At 41.8% G+C, this 18,345-nt stretch overlaps 1 protein-coding gene across 1 annotated transcript; it reads right to left on the bottom strand.

Annotated features, from left to right (window-relative positions):
* Positions 1-675: 675 nt before the first annotated feature.
* Positions 676-16,103, bottom strand: enc1 (ectodermal-neural cortex 1). Its single transcript, XM_023276716.3, has 3 exons — positions 15,772-16,103; positions 7,936-9,751; positions 676-3,193 (listed from the first exon to the last, which is right to left on the bottom strand). The coding sequence occupies exon 2, from the start codon at positions 9,743-9,745 to the stop codon at positions 7,970-7,972; it is 1,776 nt and encodes a 591-aa protein (XP_023132484.1). The 5' UTR covers positions 9,746-9,751; positions 15,772-16,103; the 3' UTR covers positions 676-3,193; positions 7,936-7,969.
* Between the last annotated feature and the right edge of the window lie 2,242 nt (positions 16,104-18,345).

The following is an 18,345-nucleotide window of genomic DNA, read 5'->3' as shown; positions in this document are numbered from 1 at the left end:
AGCGGTCAGGAGTCGTGTCAGGGCGAAGAATGTAAACAGTGAACAGAGCTGGACTCTTCAGAGCAGGAGGAATGCAGCGAGCTCTGCAGTCACTCACTAATGGGATGTTAGACTTGTTACAAACCAGCGAACGACGAAGGCAGAAAGGTTCCACCGCTGGCGAGTCACTTTGCAATGCAGAGAGAGAGAAAGAGAGAGAGAGTGGGGGTGGAAAGTGTGAGGGGAGGCAGGCCAGGGAGGGAGTGTAGGGGGGAGGAGAATAGAGAGAGGTGCTTTTAAAGATTTCATGTTGTCCTCCAGCCCCCACAGTTTGCAGATAAAGGTTGCTGTTGCCAAGGTGACTTGACAGAGAAAGGGAAAGTATCTGGCTGTGTTTTGCCTGTTCTTGTGCAGGGAGCTTAGAAGCCAGAGGCATAGATAAGATGATTTCAGTCCCTCCTCCACAGAACAAAGGCTGTACGCATGATATACTGCCTTAAATACCTCAGGACACTTTGGCTGCCGAATTCACTCCAAAGCTGCCTAAATATGCGAAACATGCAGTAATGAGAAAGCACCCTACGCTGTGCTGAACCTGCTTTTTCCCTTTTTAATCGGCACTGTTATATTAATACATGTAGACAGAACAATTTATCTCCATACTAGAGGGAAAAAAAACGAGGCGATGCTTTACAGTCAAGAGGAAAAAACTCTTATGTTTATTAGCCATGAATTTCACATTGTGAAAAAAAATCACATGTACAAAATAATGCCATAAAAAATAGAAATTAAACTCTTACATGACGAAAAGAACTGATGCACACTGACAGTGTTTTTCTGTCTAATTTACATCATTAGGTGAAGCGAGATACTGAGCTCTGAATCTGAGCCAGCTGGATTTCCAGATAAAACAGAGGATAAGAGGAGGGCAAGAGTAGAAATGGGAAATGCCACTCAGCAATTAGGTGCAAATTGAAGGGGCATTCATTACTCACTGTTGCCAGGGAAACTTGTGTTCTATGGGAAAGAAATGCTCTTATCTGATTGGTGGGGCCAGAGGCTCTGTGTTCAGCGGTTGGATGAGGTCAACATCACGGAGCCACAATGGTCTCCAGAGAAGTCCTGAAATTGCCAATAAAAGGAACTTTTGGGTGGCTTAAGGAGCTGAAGTGGAATTTACGGGGTTGTTTACCATTTGATCCCCAAGGATTTGATTTGATTCTCCAGTCCACGAAGAAGGACATTTTGAAAAAATATGTACATACTCCACCAAAACATTACCTCTTACATTGAAATTCAATGATTCCATTAATATTCAACTGTAAAACGTCAATGTTCAGGCCACCGAGACAGACACACAGACAAAACACTGATTAGAGTTACCAAGTATTTCTTATGCAAGTGTTTTAAGACATTCACTGTTTTTTGGTCTTCAGGAACTTGCAATATTTCTTTTTTTATTTTAGTTTTTATGTGCATCAATGACACTATGGTGAAAAGCACTGCGGTGTCTGCCCTTAACAATGCACAGCTTACTGGACTGAACTCTTTCTCAAACTTAATGGTTAAGAGGACTGTGGGTCGACGCCCCGAGGTGCCAAGTTAGCACATGTGACAGTCCTCCAGCTGTCCCTGGAACAGCTGCAAAGACTGTCGCATGCTTAACCAAGTCAGGGACGTCCCTGGTAGTTAATGGGTCACATACTGCGCCATTCTAGCAGTCTTTACGGTTCATATTGTGTTGTTCTATTAGTACAGTTTGGGCCTCGATTAGGTTTATTTAAGGCAAGTTTTGACCCAGGTTAAATCTATCGGAAGTAAAATTATTATCTTTTCAATGCTATTTGGTTAGGGACCCTATGACCTTACACACGACTGCTTCACACCATCAGTAATGTGAGCCGTTCTTCCTCATCCATCCAGAGATGCACCTCTGTGTCTTTTAAAAGAACAAGTTCCTCCTGGGAAAAGACTGAACTGTGCAAAATGCAGCCCCACTGAGATCAAATAAAACACAACACCTGGCCATGCATGACACAACCCAAACATACATTCACATATGAATGCAGGCAGAGAAGAAATAAATAGGATTAAACATATTAACATAACAGAGTATCCATATGCCATATAAATTAAGACTACATTGCAGCAAGAGGAAACTGATAGATTCTCAGTTTATGTTAAGGTGACAAGATTTCTGTGACCACAGAGGAGAGTTCATGTCAGTTTTACTGAATCACTATGAGTGGACATGCTCTAAAAAGCGTTCAGCTATGACTCAGCAAGCGAGCCGCTGCTTTTATCAGAATAACAGCAAGCACAGCCGGTCTTTTACAGCATTAAGTATACAGCTCAGTGTGACAGTGTTCCTTCTGAAGCGCTGAATCCCGACACTGAATGCTGCCTCTGTGTACAGCGGCATGGTTAACAGCGGGCGTCAATGCCTAACTGCAAAACAGCAAACATGTAAGGTCGTGACCCGGGGGCACCTCGACCCCGCGGGCCACGCACAGATCCCCTCCATCCTCCTCAACCTCAGCTGGTGTCGGTCATCAACACCTTGTGACTCCAAGTGACAGCAAACTGCCAAAGCCTTCATAAGAGGAACACTCAAAGATCTGTTTCTGTGTCAGGGCTGTGTCAGAGAAGTTTGAAATAAGTAAAAGAAGATACAAACAGAAGAGCTTATTAGAGGATAGAAGGGGGGAGATTTGCTCCTTCATTGTGCCTTTTTAAAAATTCAGTGAAACTGAGTTGCTTTTGTTATGTAGCACACCAATCATTGCATTCCCCCTCCCTCCATCTAAACAGAACATCCATCATGCTATACAGTATTTTTTTTCTTCTTTTTTTTGTTATCATAGAGGAAAACATCAATACACATCCTGACAAGCCTGTCATGACTAAATGGGAGAACTCCTATGGCAGCATGAAAGCGCACACGAGGTGTCCACAAGGTCGGAGTTTGGTGCCTCATGAAACAAGCAGCAGTTTGTTTGGTTTGTTTGCGTGAACTGTTGTACTGTACGTCTCAGCTTCCTTCTCAGAAACGAGAGATGACATCATTCCAGCAAAGTGTCCGTGTCTCTGGTTTTTTGCAACGTCGAGATGAATGCGGGTGTCTGTACATCACTGCTCAGTGTCTCTTTTAGAGGAAGAGAATGTGTGCTTCTTCACATTCAGGAGACCAGTAGATGATGCAAAACGGGGAAATCTGAGGAGGAGAAGAGAATGACTCGTTAAACGCGCTAATAAGACGAGTGAAGATGCCTGAAAGCAAACAGGTTTAAAGGTGACTTTTTAATTATTCAAAAGAAGAACAAAGAAGCAGAAAATGACACTCATGGAGGGAAACAAGGATCATGAGGAAATCTTCTGGATCACCTCTGCAGTGTTTTTAAAAGAGTCAGGATGGATTAAATAGAATTAACACCTGTATGGTGTTACAACAGCCAGTGCAGTAGCTCTGCAATTCTACCCTGTTGATTCAACTCTTTGGAGACCTGTATTTGTGTTGACATATGTAGTATTGGATTGCATTTTATTCATGATATAATACAACACCAGCACAACTACAACCTTAATAATCACCGCAGAAACGAATCAACACCTCACACACGGAGTTCAAACAGCAATTTAAGCCTATAAACATCACATAAGGAGTGTTTTATTGTAGAGGTAGTATATTCTATTACATTACACAGGTCTTGCTAATGTGTCCACTCAGTATCTCCTGCTAGACAGATAGATTTGGTAAATCCTCCTCCTCTTGTTTCCTCAGTACAGTCTGGCCTTGGTCCAGCTTCTTATCTCCCCCGCAGCTCACTACACTTTCCACATCTGCATTGTACTCTTGGAGTTTCACTCTGACCTTACCATTTTTAAAGCTTTTACTTAATAAGTACTTATCTGTGCAGCACAGATGGTTACAAGCTTGGCAGCCCTCTATGTGTCTAATGTGAATCATCAGCAATCTCTGTTTGGAGGTGGGCCTTTCCCATGCTGTGGGAGCCGGAGGACATGATGTGATGAGGAAAGAACTAAACCCTGAAGACCAGTTTTCAGTCTGCCTAAAGGTTGCAATGATCATCCCTCATTAATTTGTATAAAATCCAGAAAACTAACTACCAAGAAAGTAAACTAAGTGGATTCTACTTGGGTTCATATTTGCATTTAGAGAAAAATACATTTCTGAGGGTATTAATTAAAATCAAAAGTAGCCTGCACTCCACAATGAGCTAATTTATCTTCGTATTTGCAGAGATTAACTCAAATTCACTGCCACCTGTTTATTTAGAGCATTTGGACTTTTGAAGATTTAGATCACACTTATAACTATACACTAAATTCCAAGCTAGAAGCAGGAGATTATCTTAGCTTAGCACATGACTGGAAAAAAGGGGGAATCAGCCAGTCTGGCTTCATCTAAGACTCAAAAAATCCATCTACCAGGACCTCTAAAGCTCACTAATTGGCAAATTTGTTTAATTCATGCAAACACTGAGGTATAAAAATGAAAAGTTGTACTTTGAAAGGGCGTTATGTGCCAGACTATTTGCTGGCCTGGAACTGAGGCTAAGCTTATTGGCTGCTGACTGTAGCTTCATATTTGGAAGAATATGTGGCTGCAGCCTACAGAATGGGGCAGAGTTGACAATAGTCTTGCAACAAGAGTCGATATTGGGACCGTGTTCCTTTTAGGATGGAAACAAAGCAGTAAAAATGACTGGAACTCGATGCGAAAACGAGTAGCGATATTAGGTCATTTTCTACTGCGAGACCTTGCAGGCTGTTTTAGGGCATCCTGAACCTTTGTCCAGGTTCTGCCCTCAAGAGCCATCCATGTAGAACTTTTTCAAGTTTGTTGGCAGGGAGGAAAGAGTACATACTCCAGGCTAGGTACCTTTTAGCAGCCCAAAAAACTGCTATGCAGGATCTGACACTGACTGGTTAAATTTGGAGAAGACAGATGCTGAATGGTTAAACTTGGAAAGGACAAGCTCAGTTTTTCTGTCCTTTTGATGTTCTCATTGAGAGAACATCCTAACAAACGTCGCCATCAACAGTGTAAAATCTGCCATTTTCACTGTTCCTGTAAAACTGGGATTACATCTAGAAACTAGTGGTTGATTAGGAGCACTGAAAGAGAACTTCACAGTTGAAGCTGTGGGATCTTATGCTGCAATTGAAAACAAAAAACTTTAACACCACGTCATGCTTGTCCTGAGTTCCTGCAGTGGAAGGATATCTGTAGTTAGCCAAGCAGCGCATACCACTAGGTGTTTATGATTTTATGAACTTGTGTTTTTTAAGATTACCCAAAAACTAAGTCCAAATCAATAAGTCCAGGCGTGACTAAACATTTGACTTTGAACCCTGCTCTGCTCAGCCAGGCACACTTGCATATTCATTAGAATTAAATCGAATGTTCATTAAGCGAATTTGCATATTTCTCAAAATGTCAAGCTATTCCCTCAACATTATGCACATGACATCACTGAAACTGTTGAAACACTGTTATGGGAATTGGAAACCACATGAAGTTTATGGGGGTTCTATAAAGCATATGTAGAAGCATTTAGTCGTAATTTCTGATCATCTAGAGCACATAGATTATACAGATAGGGCAGTTGGACTGGTTCCTGGTCTGAAAGTTGTTTTTAGTCAAACTCATTAATCTATTTCTATTGCTGAAATCACCAGTCATCCGGAAAATATGGCCATACCATCAACTTCAAGAACATTGCTCTACATTGTCGAGCTATTTGATTTTGTGAGTGCCATTTACCCCCACTAAAAGCTTCTCCAGAAAAAAAATTCTGAAAAGCAGGAATCTCAGACAAGTTCGAATTGTTCCCCTGGGAAAAACCGAGAGAACTTCTTTTTTCTCTCACAGCTACAATCTCCTTCTGTGAGGTCTAACATACTTCCTACCCCTTTCATTCCTAAACAGTCAGCCTTCTTTTCCATTCCTGCACATTTCGTCTTTTCACCACGTTCAGTGAGTAGACTGTCAGTTGCCATGACAGGCAGGCGCACAAAAAACAAATTCTGTATTAAATTAGTGGCAGGATTATTCACTTCACCAAGCACTGTGTTGCACTGGCTTAGAGATAGTCCAAACCTTCACTGTAGTCTGTCCCTTTCAGAGATGAGTCACTGAAAAGAAAGGGAATAATAAGTCTTAAAAAATATTTCATCCTGTAAAGAGGAGGAACATCACGGCATTGCAGCAGTGAAGCTGCTCTGAGCTGCTTCCTGGCATTAACGAATGGGAGCCTGTGAGAGCTGGACAGCTGGGGAGTCACTCTACTTCACTCCTTTGCATTCTCAGGAGCTGAGGGCTGCAAGCCATCTCAAAAAAATGCAAGAAAAAGAAAGGGACTGCCTGCATGGCTCTGTGTGGGAGCGCCGGTCAGGGGATTGTGCGATGTGATGGTGACCCTGCAGCCTGTAGAATCATCAGGTTTGCCAGCTGACTACTTGTGCTCCACATACGTCTGGCCTGTTTATCATCAGAACAGGAGAGCGGGGTTAGAATATGGCCTAGAGGACGTAGATGGAAGCAGAGAAGACTATCGAGTTCAACAGTAAATTTTCAGAGTGAGACCACTGCTATCAAGGATGATGTGTGTCTGACTGGGCTGGGAGGGCGGACGCTGTCTCGCTCCACGACTCTCCCTCCTCACTTCCCGTGCTGCCACTTCTCTCAGTCACCTCCACCGATGATGAATGGTTTCCGACACTGCGTGAGTCGCAGGCAGCCTCACTCTCGCCCAGCGTAAAGACCATAACCTCATCAAAGGAAGGCGACTGAGAGTGGATTAGCCTCGCCAGGGTGTTGTAGCCTGCTGGTGTGGGGCTTTTCTAATTGGCAGACCCCCTTTTCCCTCTTAGAGAGATTTCCCCCACAGGAGCAATAAAAGTATCCTATTCTCTTTCAATTACCCTCTCTGTCCTTCGGCCCATCCCCACAGCCACATAACTCACTTAACTAACGCACACAAGTCCCTATCAATTCCCCCTACTGGCCCAGCCTCCCTCCTCTAGATCTTCCTCCCCTACTCTGCTGAAATCCATGCATCTCGCTTTTATCTCTGTTATTCTAAAAATCTGACCTGACACTGCAGGCCAGAACTGAGCATTAATGAATATAACACTGTGAGTATATACTGAGTTGGAAGAAATGCAAACATAAGTTACATACATTCATGTTTTAGGGGTTAAATGTTCTTATATTATCAAGTTTACTTATTTTATTAATCTTCTGTATGTAGAAAGTTTATATCTTAAAAGATACATAGCTTCACCAAAAATGGTTTTATGTCAAATGTGAGTAAAGAATACTAACTGACATTTTGCTATCTATTTCTTTAAACTCATTGAGAATACCAATATAATTAATGTAGAAACAAAAAATACATTAGTGGACATGAATAATGTACTTGAAATTCATCTGTTTATGGAATAAACTGCAAAATCCGTGAAGCTCCAGTGATTTAGCATTGCTCTCAAATGACTTTGTCAGACTCGTGATGGAGAGTTCTAAAAAAAAGGATGCAAAAAAAAAAATCGATGCAGCAGAACCAGAGATATCATATATTTCCCTTGTCAAAAACTGGTGCTCACACTATCCACAATACAGTTCAGTCAGAAACTCGGGTGTGTTATGGTGGTAGTGGATAATATAGCCTCAAAGCTCCTAGTCTAAAGCAGAGATGAGGAGTGAGCTGCAGAGGACTTGCAAGCTCACTTCTTTCTCCTGATTTTTTTTTTTTTTTTTTTTTTCTAATTTCAAGTCACTTGAGTCAATTTATCAAATTTCATGCAGCTCCCTGTGGAACCAAACTACAACTTTTCTCACATATTCCACAGCACTTCCTAAGACCACAGGACACATTAAATCCAAGACCATGTCAAATCAGTGGCATGAGACACATGAAAGGTTGAGCTTACCTCATGTAGAGGAAACAGGTAGAGGGTTTAGGATTCAAGCAGGAAGATGTTTCCAGGTGCTGACGAAAGCAGTAGGAATGAGCGAGTATGGCACAGTAGTGATGCTGTTCCATGCATCCAGCGTGGGGTCATAGCAGTCCAGAGTTTTACACCGCTGTGTGCCAAAGTACCCACCCACCACATACAGTTTGTTTCCTGACGCCACAGCCTGGCAGCTCATCCGCTTGGCCGTCACGTCGCCCACTTTAGTCCACTGGTAGCTCTCGCTGCTGAACTTGTAAGCAGAGCATGCTGAGAATTCTGTGTCCCCGCCCATGACAAAGATCTGGTTTCCCAACACGGCAGCAGCTGTGTAGCGCCACGGTTGCGGGCAAGATGCGGGCACAGTCCATCGGTTCTCCTGTGGATCGTAGCACTGCACTTTGGGCAGCTTGTCGTGGGTGACACTTGTTCCTCCGAAGGCGAATAGTTTGAGTTTGACGCTGACGACTGCTGCGTTGCTCACGCCTTCCCTCAGAGGTGCCACCATGGTCCACTTGTTTGCCACCGGGTCAAACTGCTCCACCTGTTTCAGTGACACTGACGGAGAAGCTGGGAGGCAGCCGGTTGCTGCAGTGTGGCCTCCTACCACGTACAGGCAGTGTTTCAGCTCTGCAGAGCCGTGGCCGAACCTGGCGATGAGCATGGGTGCCGCCTTTGACCATTCCTCGTGGACAGTGTCGTAGACCCACACATCTTTGGATACGCCATTCTCCGAGCCCCTCCCTCCGGTGATGTACACCTTACAGCCAATAGCACAGGCGCTGAACTCCTTCCTGGGACTGGGGATGTCAGCCTTCGGGATTATCTCTTTGGCCTTCTGGTCCACCAGGTACAATTTGTCACACATGAAAGTCTGCCCACCCAGAAGAAAGAGAGCATGGCTGGTTTTTCTTGGTCGAGCGCACGGGCTGTTGACGACACCATCGTTCTGCAGGATCTTCAGCTTACAGCGGATAGCTTCGTCCACCAGCTCCTTGCTCTTTGCCTGTGCATTGATCAGCTCCTCTGTCGAGACATTCTCCATTAAAAAGATGGCTGGCAGCAGGGCGAGGCGGACTGTTCTCAGGAGCTCTGGGAGATGGCAGTGCCTCCTTTCCAGGTCATAGTTGATCCAGTTGAGGGCAGCTTCATAAACCAGTCTCTCATCTTCAGTCTCTAGCTCTTCATGTGACAAAAGCTGCACCACCATGTCTTTGGGCAGCTGGAGGAAGTCCTCAGTCTTGCAAATAGCAGGGAAGTTGCTGAGACACATGCCCCAGGAGAGCTCGGACAGCTTGGTGCACTGGTGGGCGTCAGACAGCAACAGCATACCAAGACAGTTGGACGGGTGAAGATTTCTCTCTAGGAATTCGGCACAGGCATCCCGAATGTCCTGAAACTCCAACATGTCCCCAGCCTCCAGTAGGGACTCTGCATTCTCCTCATTGATGACCACACGTGACGAGTATGCGTAATCCAGCAGGAGCTCCAAAACCTCTGGGTGGATGGAGTCACGGAAGTCGACCTCGCTGGCCTGGCTCTCTCTCAGCCCACCGCTGAACATGGCCTCAAAGTAGCGGCTGCAGGCGGCTAGCACTGCGCGATGGCAGGGGAAGGAGCGGCTGCCGGCATGAAGCAAGACGTCTGTGAAGAGCCTTTGCTGCCGCAGCGAGTTGAGATGCATGAGGACACTGTCGGCATACGAGGACTTGTGGAAAAGGTAGATGTTCATAGAGCCAGTGCTGGCTCGTGATTTCCGGTTCTCATGGACGCACACGGACATTTTCATTGAATCCTGCAATGAAACAGAAAAGAAAAATCTCTCTTTAATGCATTTTATATGAATGGTCCAGGATACATAGTTCCTCTTCTCTCCTGATCATGTATTTGCTAATAGCTTCAAATAGCAAATAGTACAATGATTATGTTAACCTTTCAACCTATCGACTAATCTTTGTAAGTTAGAAGGAAGTTTTATGCAAAAGCAGCCAATTACTGTAAATAAGGCAAAATTTATCTCTAAGACTAGATTGTTTGTCTTCACAATTAGTCATAAAAAAGGCATATTTGGTTTCCTATCAAGTAGTAAAGTAGGTCTAATTTGCTTTTCAAATGTCATTCCCAACAGTGAATACTGCACATGCACACTCTGCGATGTTGATACAGGAATATTCCATCATTCAGCCCTAATATTCATAATAAGATGAACAACGTGCACGTTCGAAGGAAGAATTATAATCCTCCCCAAGAGAAAGACATTTAGAAAGAGATCAAGTGATTGCAAATTACAAAACAGCACACATCTGAGAGTTATGAAGGTCAAACAGATAACAATTGTCTTCTTGCAGAGGCTATAAGGAAGGCTTTTCCACTTTAAGCTCTGAGCAGTGCTAATCCCCCTCTTTCAGAGATGCCATGATTTACAAGTAAATGTCCCTTTGCAGAGAACTCTTTAAGAAAAGAGGAAAGAAAGAGACAGCAGGACTCTTTTAAGCCTCTGAGAAATGCACTGAATTTACTCCACTCCCATCACAGAGCACAGAGCTCCCATCTTCACTGTCCTCGCCCTGTCTTCACTTTCATTCCACCCAATTTTTAGACACGTCAAGTGCCTCCTGCACTCTATTTACAGAAGCACTGAGTCCCTGCCTGCCTTAGGAAATCTATAGGTGACAGATTCCTTGAACAGACAGTCCCCAGCCTGCTCCAGAACCTATAGTTCTCTGCAAACAATGAGGAATAATTTGATAGAAAATTGTGTAATAGTAAACCCACTCCACCTGAAATTCTGCCTTTTCAGTATCAAAACAGGCTTAAGGTAGACGGAGCTTGTTTGTAGTTTCCTTACTGACAGCAAACAGCTGTGAATGTAGTCAGCTTTCAACCTGCCAGTTACCATAAATTCCAATGATTCCAAAGTTTTGAAGTCAAAGAAGTCTGAAAACATCCATAAAACCTTTTCAAAACACTCCTGCAGCATGACTCATTCGTCTGCTCTCCATTTCTATGCACAGGATACCAAAGACAGTTAATAAATTCTGACTGTGGAGCTGCAGAATTTTATGAAGGGTCCTAGCACACCACTAACATTATCTGTATTTCTATTTTGGAAATAAAATTGATCATTTTGATACTTAACAGCTTCTCACAAAAGCAATCCATTGTTTGTGAAACAGGTTGAGCTCTTTCAGTGAGAAGAAATTTTACAAACCTACAGATGGTGGGTGTTTGATATTCAAAAAGATAGATTTTCACTTCAAGACTGAGAGCGTTCAAATGTTCCTGGATGTCATAAATGATCCATCTACAACTGAGCTGCAGAGAGCAGAGGACAGTTTCCATTTTCCATAAGTTGCATCATCTGCGACAACATCCTCAGAATGCAGTCTCATGAATAGGCAATCAAGCCTGAACCCTGCAGGTACAAATGCAAGTCCAGTGGGGATTTCTGGTGAGAGTGTCACTCATACCTTAACTTTATATCTCCACGAATATTGAATGAATTGCTACGGAATTTTGCACAGATGTTCATGATGCCCAGAGGATGACTCTGGTAAGCCTCTGGCTTTTTCTCTAGCATTGCCATGAAATTGACATTTGTGATTTTGAGTGAAATGTCTCAACAATGTTTAAATAGAATGTCAATTTATCCAGAAAATTTAAAGCCGAATACTTGCAAAAAATAATCATTTTACCATTTTTAACAAAATAATGTTGTCACTTTGAACCTGTTTGTGTATTGATGAAGGCATTTAGTGCTGTTGTGCCCAAATACAGCTCCTCATGTCTGCAAATTCTTGTTTTCTTAATCTATTCTGAATCTAAATGACTCATGACATGACATGAACCAACACAGTAAACACCCTGTGAAACGTCTTTTGTGAAACAAGCGCAAGTCGCTGTTTCTCTGGTGTTGTCACGGATTTCAGATGGACTCTAGTCTTAAATAGAAATCTATTCATTTTGAATGTCTCTTTAAAACATAGAACAGCCATTTTTAAGTCTACAGTTTAGTCATTTCATAAGAAAAAGGTAAAAGGAAGAATATTTCCCACGAGTTGATGCAGTACATGACCAACTACAAGCTCGGTTCAACAGGATTGATTGCATTCCACAAGTGACAACAGCGGCAACCTGTCATCTCTTGGCCAGTGGCTCAGCTATAATGAGAATTTTTTCACCTAGTTGTTCACCTGCACATGTCGCCTCCAACACCTGCACACACTGCAACTCAGGGTTTCTAATGGGAAGTCTTAAGTTCCTTGATCCGAATGAGTGTTCCTCATAAGTCAGGCACTAAACTGGAGAGGTTTTGTATATGATAGTAATTAGCATGTTAATGAATGTAACCTTCAGTAGTCCAGGTCTGAGGCACAGGAGCTGATAGGCAGATAAACACTTGAATTAATCCAGCAGGAAGTCAGTAAAGTGATTAAAAACAAGAACAGTAGTGATTATTTTAAATAATACAGCATGGTAATTCTCTGCCCACAGGTGGGCGAGTGATAACACATTAATTAGAAGGAAGCTGACACTTAACTGAGGCTGTGATAACAGGTAAATGTGACTGTTGTAGCCCTTTTGTCTGAAATCTTTTGTTTCAATGCTAGTGTTCTAGCTTCCAAAGTATAATCTTTTCCTCTCTGTAATGACCTTGTCATTCCTTCCCATTATCTCACTTTGATAATGGCAAGCCATGACACAGCCTTGTTCTCAGGAATGCCGACATTTTTGTGTCTTGTCCGGATAACAGTTTAAGTCAGGAATTTCAAAATGTCTAAAAGAGTATCATTGACTCAACCATTTAGTCTTTCTATAATGACATTTAATTTATTCTTCTGCCAAGGCAAGAGCCAAGGTGAAAGTATGTTTGTGTGTCAGCAAGACTAAATCTTCCTGGAGAGGTGGACTATGGGTGAAGGAAGAACACATTATATTTCCTTGTGGATTAACTTCAAAAGTGCAAGGTCTTGGTGGAAGATTGTGCTCTTCGAGTGCACTTCTAGTTTACTTTATTTGTTGCCTCAGTGCCTAAATAATGCTAATCAGAAATGCTGCGGTGCTGTTTTATTCTCCTACCACCATCCTTTTAAATTGCATTCTGCTGCATACAATTAGTGGAGGTGATCTGCTTGTATAATCTAAGTTTTGCATTTTCTCAGATGAATGAGCTCACTCATACATGCATACAGTGAGTGCAGGGAAGGTGAACAAACAGAAGAGCATCAAGCCAGAGAGTTAAACCATTTGCATATGAAAGGATAAAGCCTGGATTATCAGCTAGAGCTGTGCAATTTAAATAGAAACTTGAGCTTTATTACAAATTTGCTTGTGTTCAACATTTATGTTGTGTGGTTGTTTGATACTGTTGTTTGCCAAATCTGTATAATGGAATCAGAGCCAGACCAGTCAGCTGATATTGTCCCATAAGAGGTGTATCTCTATCTTAACCCTTTCTTTTTCGAGTATAGTGCAGAAAAGAAGTAATTTCAAAATGATGTCATCAAGTAGTTTGTCAGACTCCATTGTTTACAATACTTTCAGCAGTCTGCAGCACATGTAGCAGAGCACATGGTGGTGCGGAGTTAAGCCGAGTCTCCAATGTAAGCTGCAAACTAGTTTTTGAAAAGCAATGCTGGAATCTTAATAAACAATAATGCTTTAACTTCACTAAAGATTGATACTGGCATTAGTTCCAAAAGCCCAATACAAAAAATCATTTCAGAGTACATGGATTCTTGTATATGTTATATTTAAGTCATAAGCAAAAACAGGGACTAACCTACTTGCAATGTAAATCTATTTGTCCTTTCTGAACCTTTACCTTAAACCATCTAAGCTCAGTTTACTGGAGGAATAAGATTTATTTACTTGCATCGCTGTAATCTGTCTGCACCCAGTAAACAGCTACAGCGTTCATTTAAACATCCTGAGTGTGACAAGTTTCTGTGACAGCCGTCTGGCAGACATTAACACTTCACGTTTCCAAACTTTCCTTACTTGAAAGAATACGGGAGATTACAGGGAAGTTTAGGATTAGTTTGACAACTTTCTCAAGTGACTGATTGTCAGCGGCAGTCTGTCTTTATTCTCCTCTAAATGAGAACAAACAAAAGGGATTTTTCAGCCACATCTTCGCTAAAAGTCTGTAATCTTGCCAAAGGAGCATTTGGGATGTTTCACATCAGTATACAGAGGAAATGCAAACATTTCAAAAGAAAAGAAAAGTTATGATAACATATATATGACATGAATGAATAAATACAATTAACAAGAACTTCAAACGCCTGCTTTCATGACTCGGCTCACTTTTTTTTCCGGACATGAACTCAACTGATACCTGTTGTGCTTGTTATTTGACTGGTGTGGTTGATTTGATTTTGGTTTGATTTTGGTATTCTTTCCTGTTTTCAGGATAGTTTTAATAACTTCACTGCAAACACCACATAAATACAGAAAAAGTCTTGGAAATATGAACAGAAAATCAGATATTTGGATAATCTATTGATCATTTCACTTCCTTTGCAAGCAACAATGCAAGAAAAATGCTACATATTTTGTTCCTAAAATATGAGAATTTGCTGCTTGTGTATGTCTGACGTGAAGGTAACTAGCATTCCTGAAGGTTTTTAACTATCTGTCAGACAAAACAAACATGTTCAAGACATCACTGTGGGAAATGGGGAGTCCAAAGAGGAATTTTTTCACTATTTCTTGATTAACATTTAATGAAGAAGACATTTTGACACTTAGGACTTAGTACTAAAGATATGAAATCATCATAATCATTAGTTGCAGCCCTGAAATGAAGCATTATTAATCCCAACAATCAGTATTCATGGTTTTCCAAGTTGTTCTGATCTGTGTGGCTTCCCAGGCTATCTTCTGTTAGAGTCGGTCTGATCGCGCCAAAGTGCCCCGAGAGCAAGTAAAGATGCCAGTAGTGTGTGGTGTGTGTGTGTGTGTGTGTGTGTGTGTGTGTGTGTGTGTGTGTGTGTGTGTGTGTGTGTGTGTGTGTGTGTGTGTGTGTGTGTGTGTGTGTGGTTGGCTGTGAGAGTTGTCATCCTCATCCCCTCACAGAAACCAGATCCACAGGCGCACCACCAGAAAAGCTCATACTACATGCCACATTCAGAAAGCACACAGTTTAAAAAAAAAAAAAAAAAGAAAGGAAGAAAGAAAAAGAGGCATGCACATGCAGCCTCTGGACTGGATCTGAGGCCTGGCTGGCTGCAGTCTGCTCAAAATCATTGCCAGGTGTTCACAGTCAACCATGGACTCAGGAAGAGGGATGGGAGGGAGGCACTTCAAAAGTAAACAGCAGGCTTATATGGAACTAGTTCTGTACATCTGCCACTTGGTGGAAGGGGGAAAAAATGAAACAAGATGCAAAACAGAGAGGGAAGAGATGCAGCTATTGATGTGCATCAGCCTCCAAACTGAATCTAATTGATATCCTCAAACCAGCTGTCCACACACACATCCAACTACCCTGAAAAATATCACATTAGGGCAGAGAGAAGGCAAGTCACACCTGATGTCGCCTTTAAAACATGCAAAACATCCTGAGCATGCAAGTCCAGAGGGTTGAGGACAGGAAAAGACTGAAACTAGACCGGCACTGGTGCAATTAATACACTGTGTAACTGATAACAGCGACATAATAATCATGTAAATCAACATTTTTTCTCTGTTTTCTGTTGCGCTCTCTCTGCTCCAGTCTGGAGTTTCCATCAGAAGAGGACGCAGCCGTTCTTACAGTATTAGAATGCAACCATAAGCTATAATAAAGAGGCGATTTATGGTCATTTTTACCTCTTTGGGTGAAAGCAGGAGTTCAACTGTGCCCGCGGTATCCCTCGAACATGCCACTTCTGAAAGAGCCACGATGCAGCCGTGCGCTCGGGGGAGTGGAACTCCTTGGTTATTCCCGAAATGCTGGCGGAGAGTCGCTGAGGCCGTTTTCCTGCTTCACGCTGAGCTGTGGGCAAATCCTCGAAGGCTGTGCTGGACGTAAATACGAAGACGGGAATCGGACTGGCGGTGCAGGATGAAGCTGAGGTGTTTGGAGGTGTCTCCTCCAGCTGCTCCGCTCCGGTGTGACGGTCCTCCTCTGCGCTCCCACTCCTCTCTCCTCTCTCCTCTCTCCTCAGCGATGGGTGTGTTTACAGCGAGGAAGGGGGAGGATCGTCACCTCGTGCAGGCAGCAGAGAGACAAAGAGCAGCAGGATCTGCATGTCCCATGGCACAAACCACCCGGCCCCCCAAAAAAGAAAGTTTCTGGTGGTATTTTTCTCTGGTGCACAAAGTGCTCTGATCGTCTATTTAAGTAAAAAACCACAAACTATTAATGTAATTACTGGTTCTCCATTACAGGTCACAGTCCTGCAGTCAACACGAACTTTCTGACTGATGCAAAAAGCACTTCACTGTTTTAACAAGTCATGGCTACTTTATATCCAGCTGCAATGTTTTAATCTTTATAGTTTAGTGCTTGCGTCTCCTCCAGTGGGTCACAGGATGAATGTTTTGTTTCCATGTACTGAGTCATTTTGCGCCTATATGCATTGAACAGTTGGGTAATCATCTGAAAAATTTAAAGTCCATGATTAAACAGCTAAAATCTCATCTCTGTGCATCAGAGCTACATATTTAGAGTTTTTTTTTTTTTTTTTGCATGGAAATGATCTCTTCTTGCCTTAAAATGGCTTAGATGTAAAGCCTAGATCATGGTCCCTAAAGGACAACACAGAAGCATAATTGCTCCACTGTAAAAAAAAAAAAAAAAAGAATAAAAAATACATTAAAATTGAAAATTTGTTGAAACGTCTGAAGATCGGGTTGCAAGGGTGTCATAAAAAGAAACGTGACAGTTGTAAAGTAATTATAGCAAATATCTGTAAAGTAATGACATTTAAATACAGTAAATCAATGTCACTTGTGAAAGAACAACTCACTATTGTGAAATGCACATTTTTGTACAGTTTTGACCTGTTTTTCATTCGTTTTGTTTTGTTTTTACAGTCAACATGTACATTAACACTATTTTGCTGTGATTTCACTTGATATTTTTCTGTAATCTAACAAAAAAGGGACAATCAGTTGGAAATGGCAATATTCTTGACTGATTTAAATACAGTACAGATTATGTAATTTTACTGTCAACCTTTGTAAAAGAACAAACTACTATTCATGCATATAAAGATTGTTCATGTTCATGTTACAGCTTTGGCCTGTGTTTTACAGTTTACAGTTTCATTCTGATGTTATTAGTTATCATTTGTAAATTCACAAAACACGAAAAACCTGTGGAAGAACAGTAAAATGTTTTTAAAATTACAGCTAAAACTGTTTTTATAGTTTATTATACTACTTTTCTAGTCTGCTCTAGTCCAACTTCATTCTAGCTACATAATCTGAGTCTGCACACTGCCATACACACTCTGCACTGTTGCTTACTTTAGATTATGCAAATATCGCTGCTTCTTGTTCCATCCACTCCTTTCAACTGACTGCAGCTCGAGGACACCAGCTCACCTACAACACTGTGAACCGTCTCCATGCTGCACAATGGCAAGTTGTAATACTGAAGTAATATAGTTAAACATCTGCAAACCGATTCTGATCCGTGGTTTTGAGACTGTCATCAGTTAATGTAGTTTCAAAGTGGAAATGTTAAGCCATGGCACTGATTGTCTTAAGCTTTAGTAATGTATTGTATTTTAGCTCAGTTGTTGTATGATTTCTGACAGATAAGTCCTGATAAGTCCGCAGCGGTCGATTTGTAGTAGGATCGCAATCATGTGATCGTCAGCAGGCAGCTGACATAGTGTTCACTTGTTGTCATAGTTACAGTGATGCCGTGCTGCTATCTCACAATGATACGTAAATCTTTAACAAATCCATGAATCCAGACTATAAGCTGCATCACTGCCAAAATCTAATCACTTGGTCATTGTGTCATTTCTGACCTTCCCTGAAAATTTCATCTAAATCTGTTTGTAAGTGTTTGATTAATAGTGTGCACAGATAGACAAACAGATGGACAAACATACACAGATCGTCACATAACTCTACTATGTTCTTTGGCGGAGTAATAATAATACTAGATACCGATGGGGAAACACTGAAGAGGATGATCTAAGAACAAAAAGGAATTGTGGAGACGGATAGAAATGGAGAACTTCTTCACTTTTATACATGTCAGCTGGTACTCTGGGTATTAAGTAAATAAAGAAGTATTTTTGAAGCTTATTATTTAAAATCTCACTTTGCAAAGTAACTAAAGTAGTGGATTAGAAGCTTTAAATGGGACTACCCAAGTGAATAACAAACACCTCAGTAATGATGGACTTATCACCACAGTACAGGAGGTGATGGTAGGTCACA

The sequence above is a fragment of the Amphiprion ocellaris genome, chromosome 17 (assembly GCF_022539595.1).
Source record: "Amphiprion ocellaris isolate individual 3 ecotype Okinawa chromosome 17, ASM2253959v1, whole genome shotgun sequence".
Classification (NCBI taxonomy): Eukaryota; Metazoa; Chordata; class Actinopteri; family Pomacentridae; genus Amphiprion; species Amphiprion ocellaris.
This window is presented reverse-complemented; position numbering and strand designations above follow the sequence as displayed.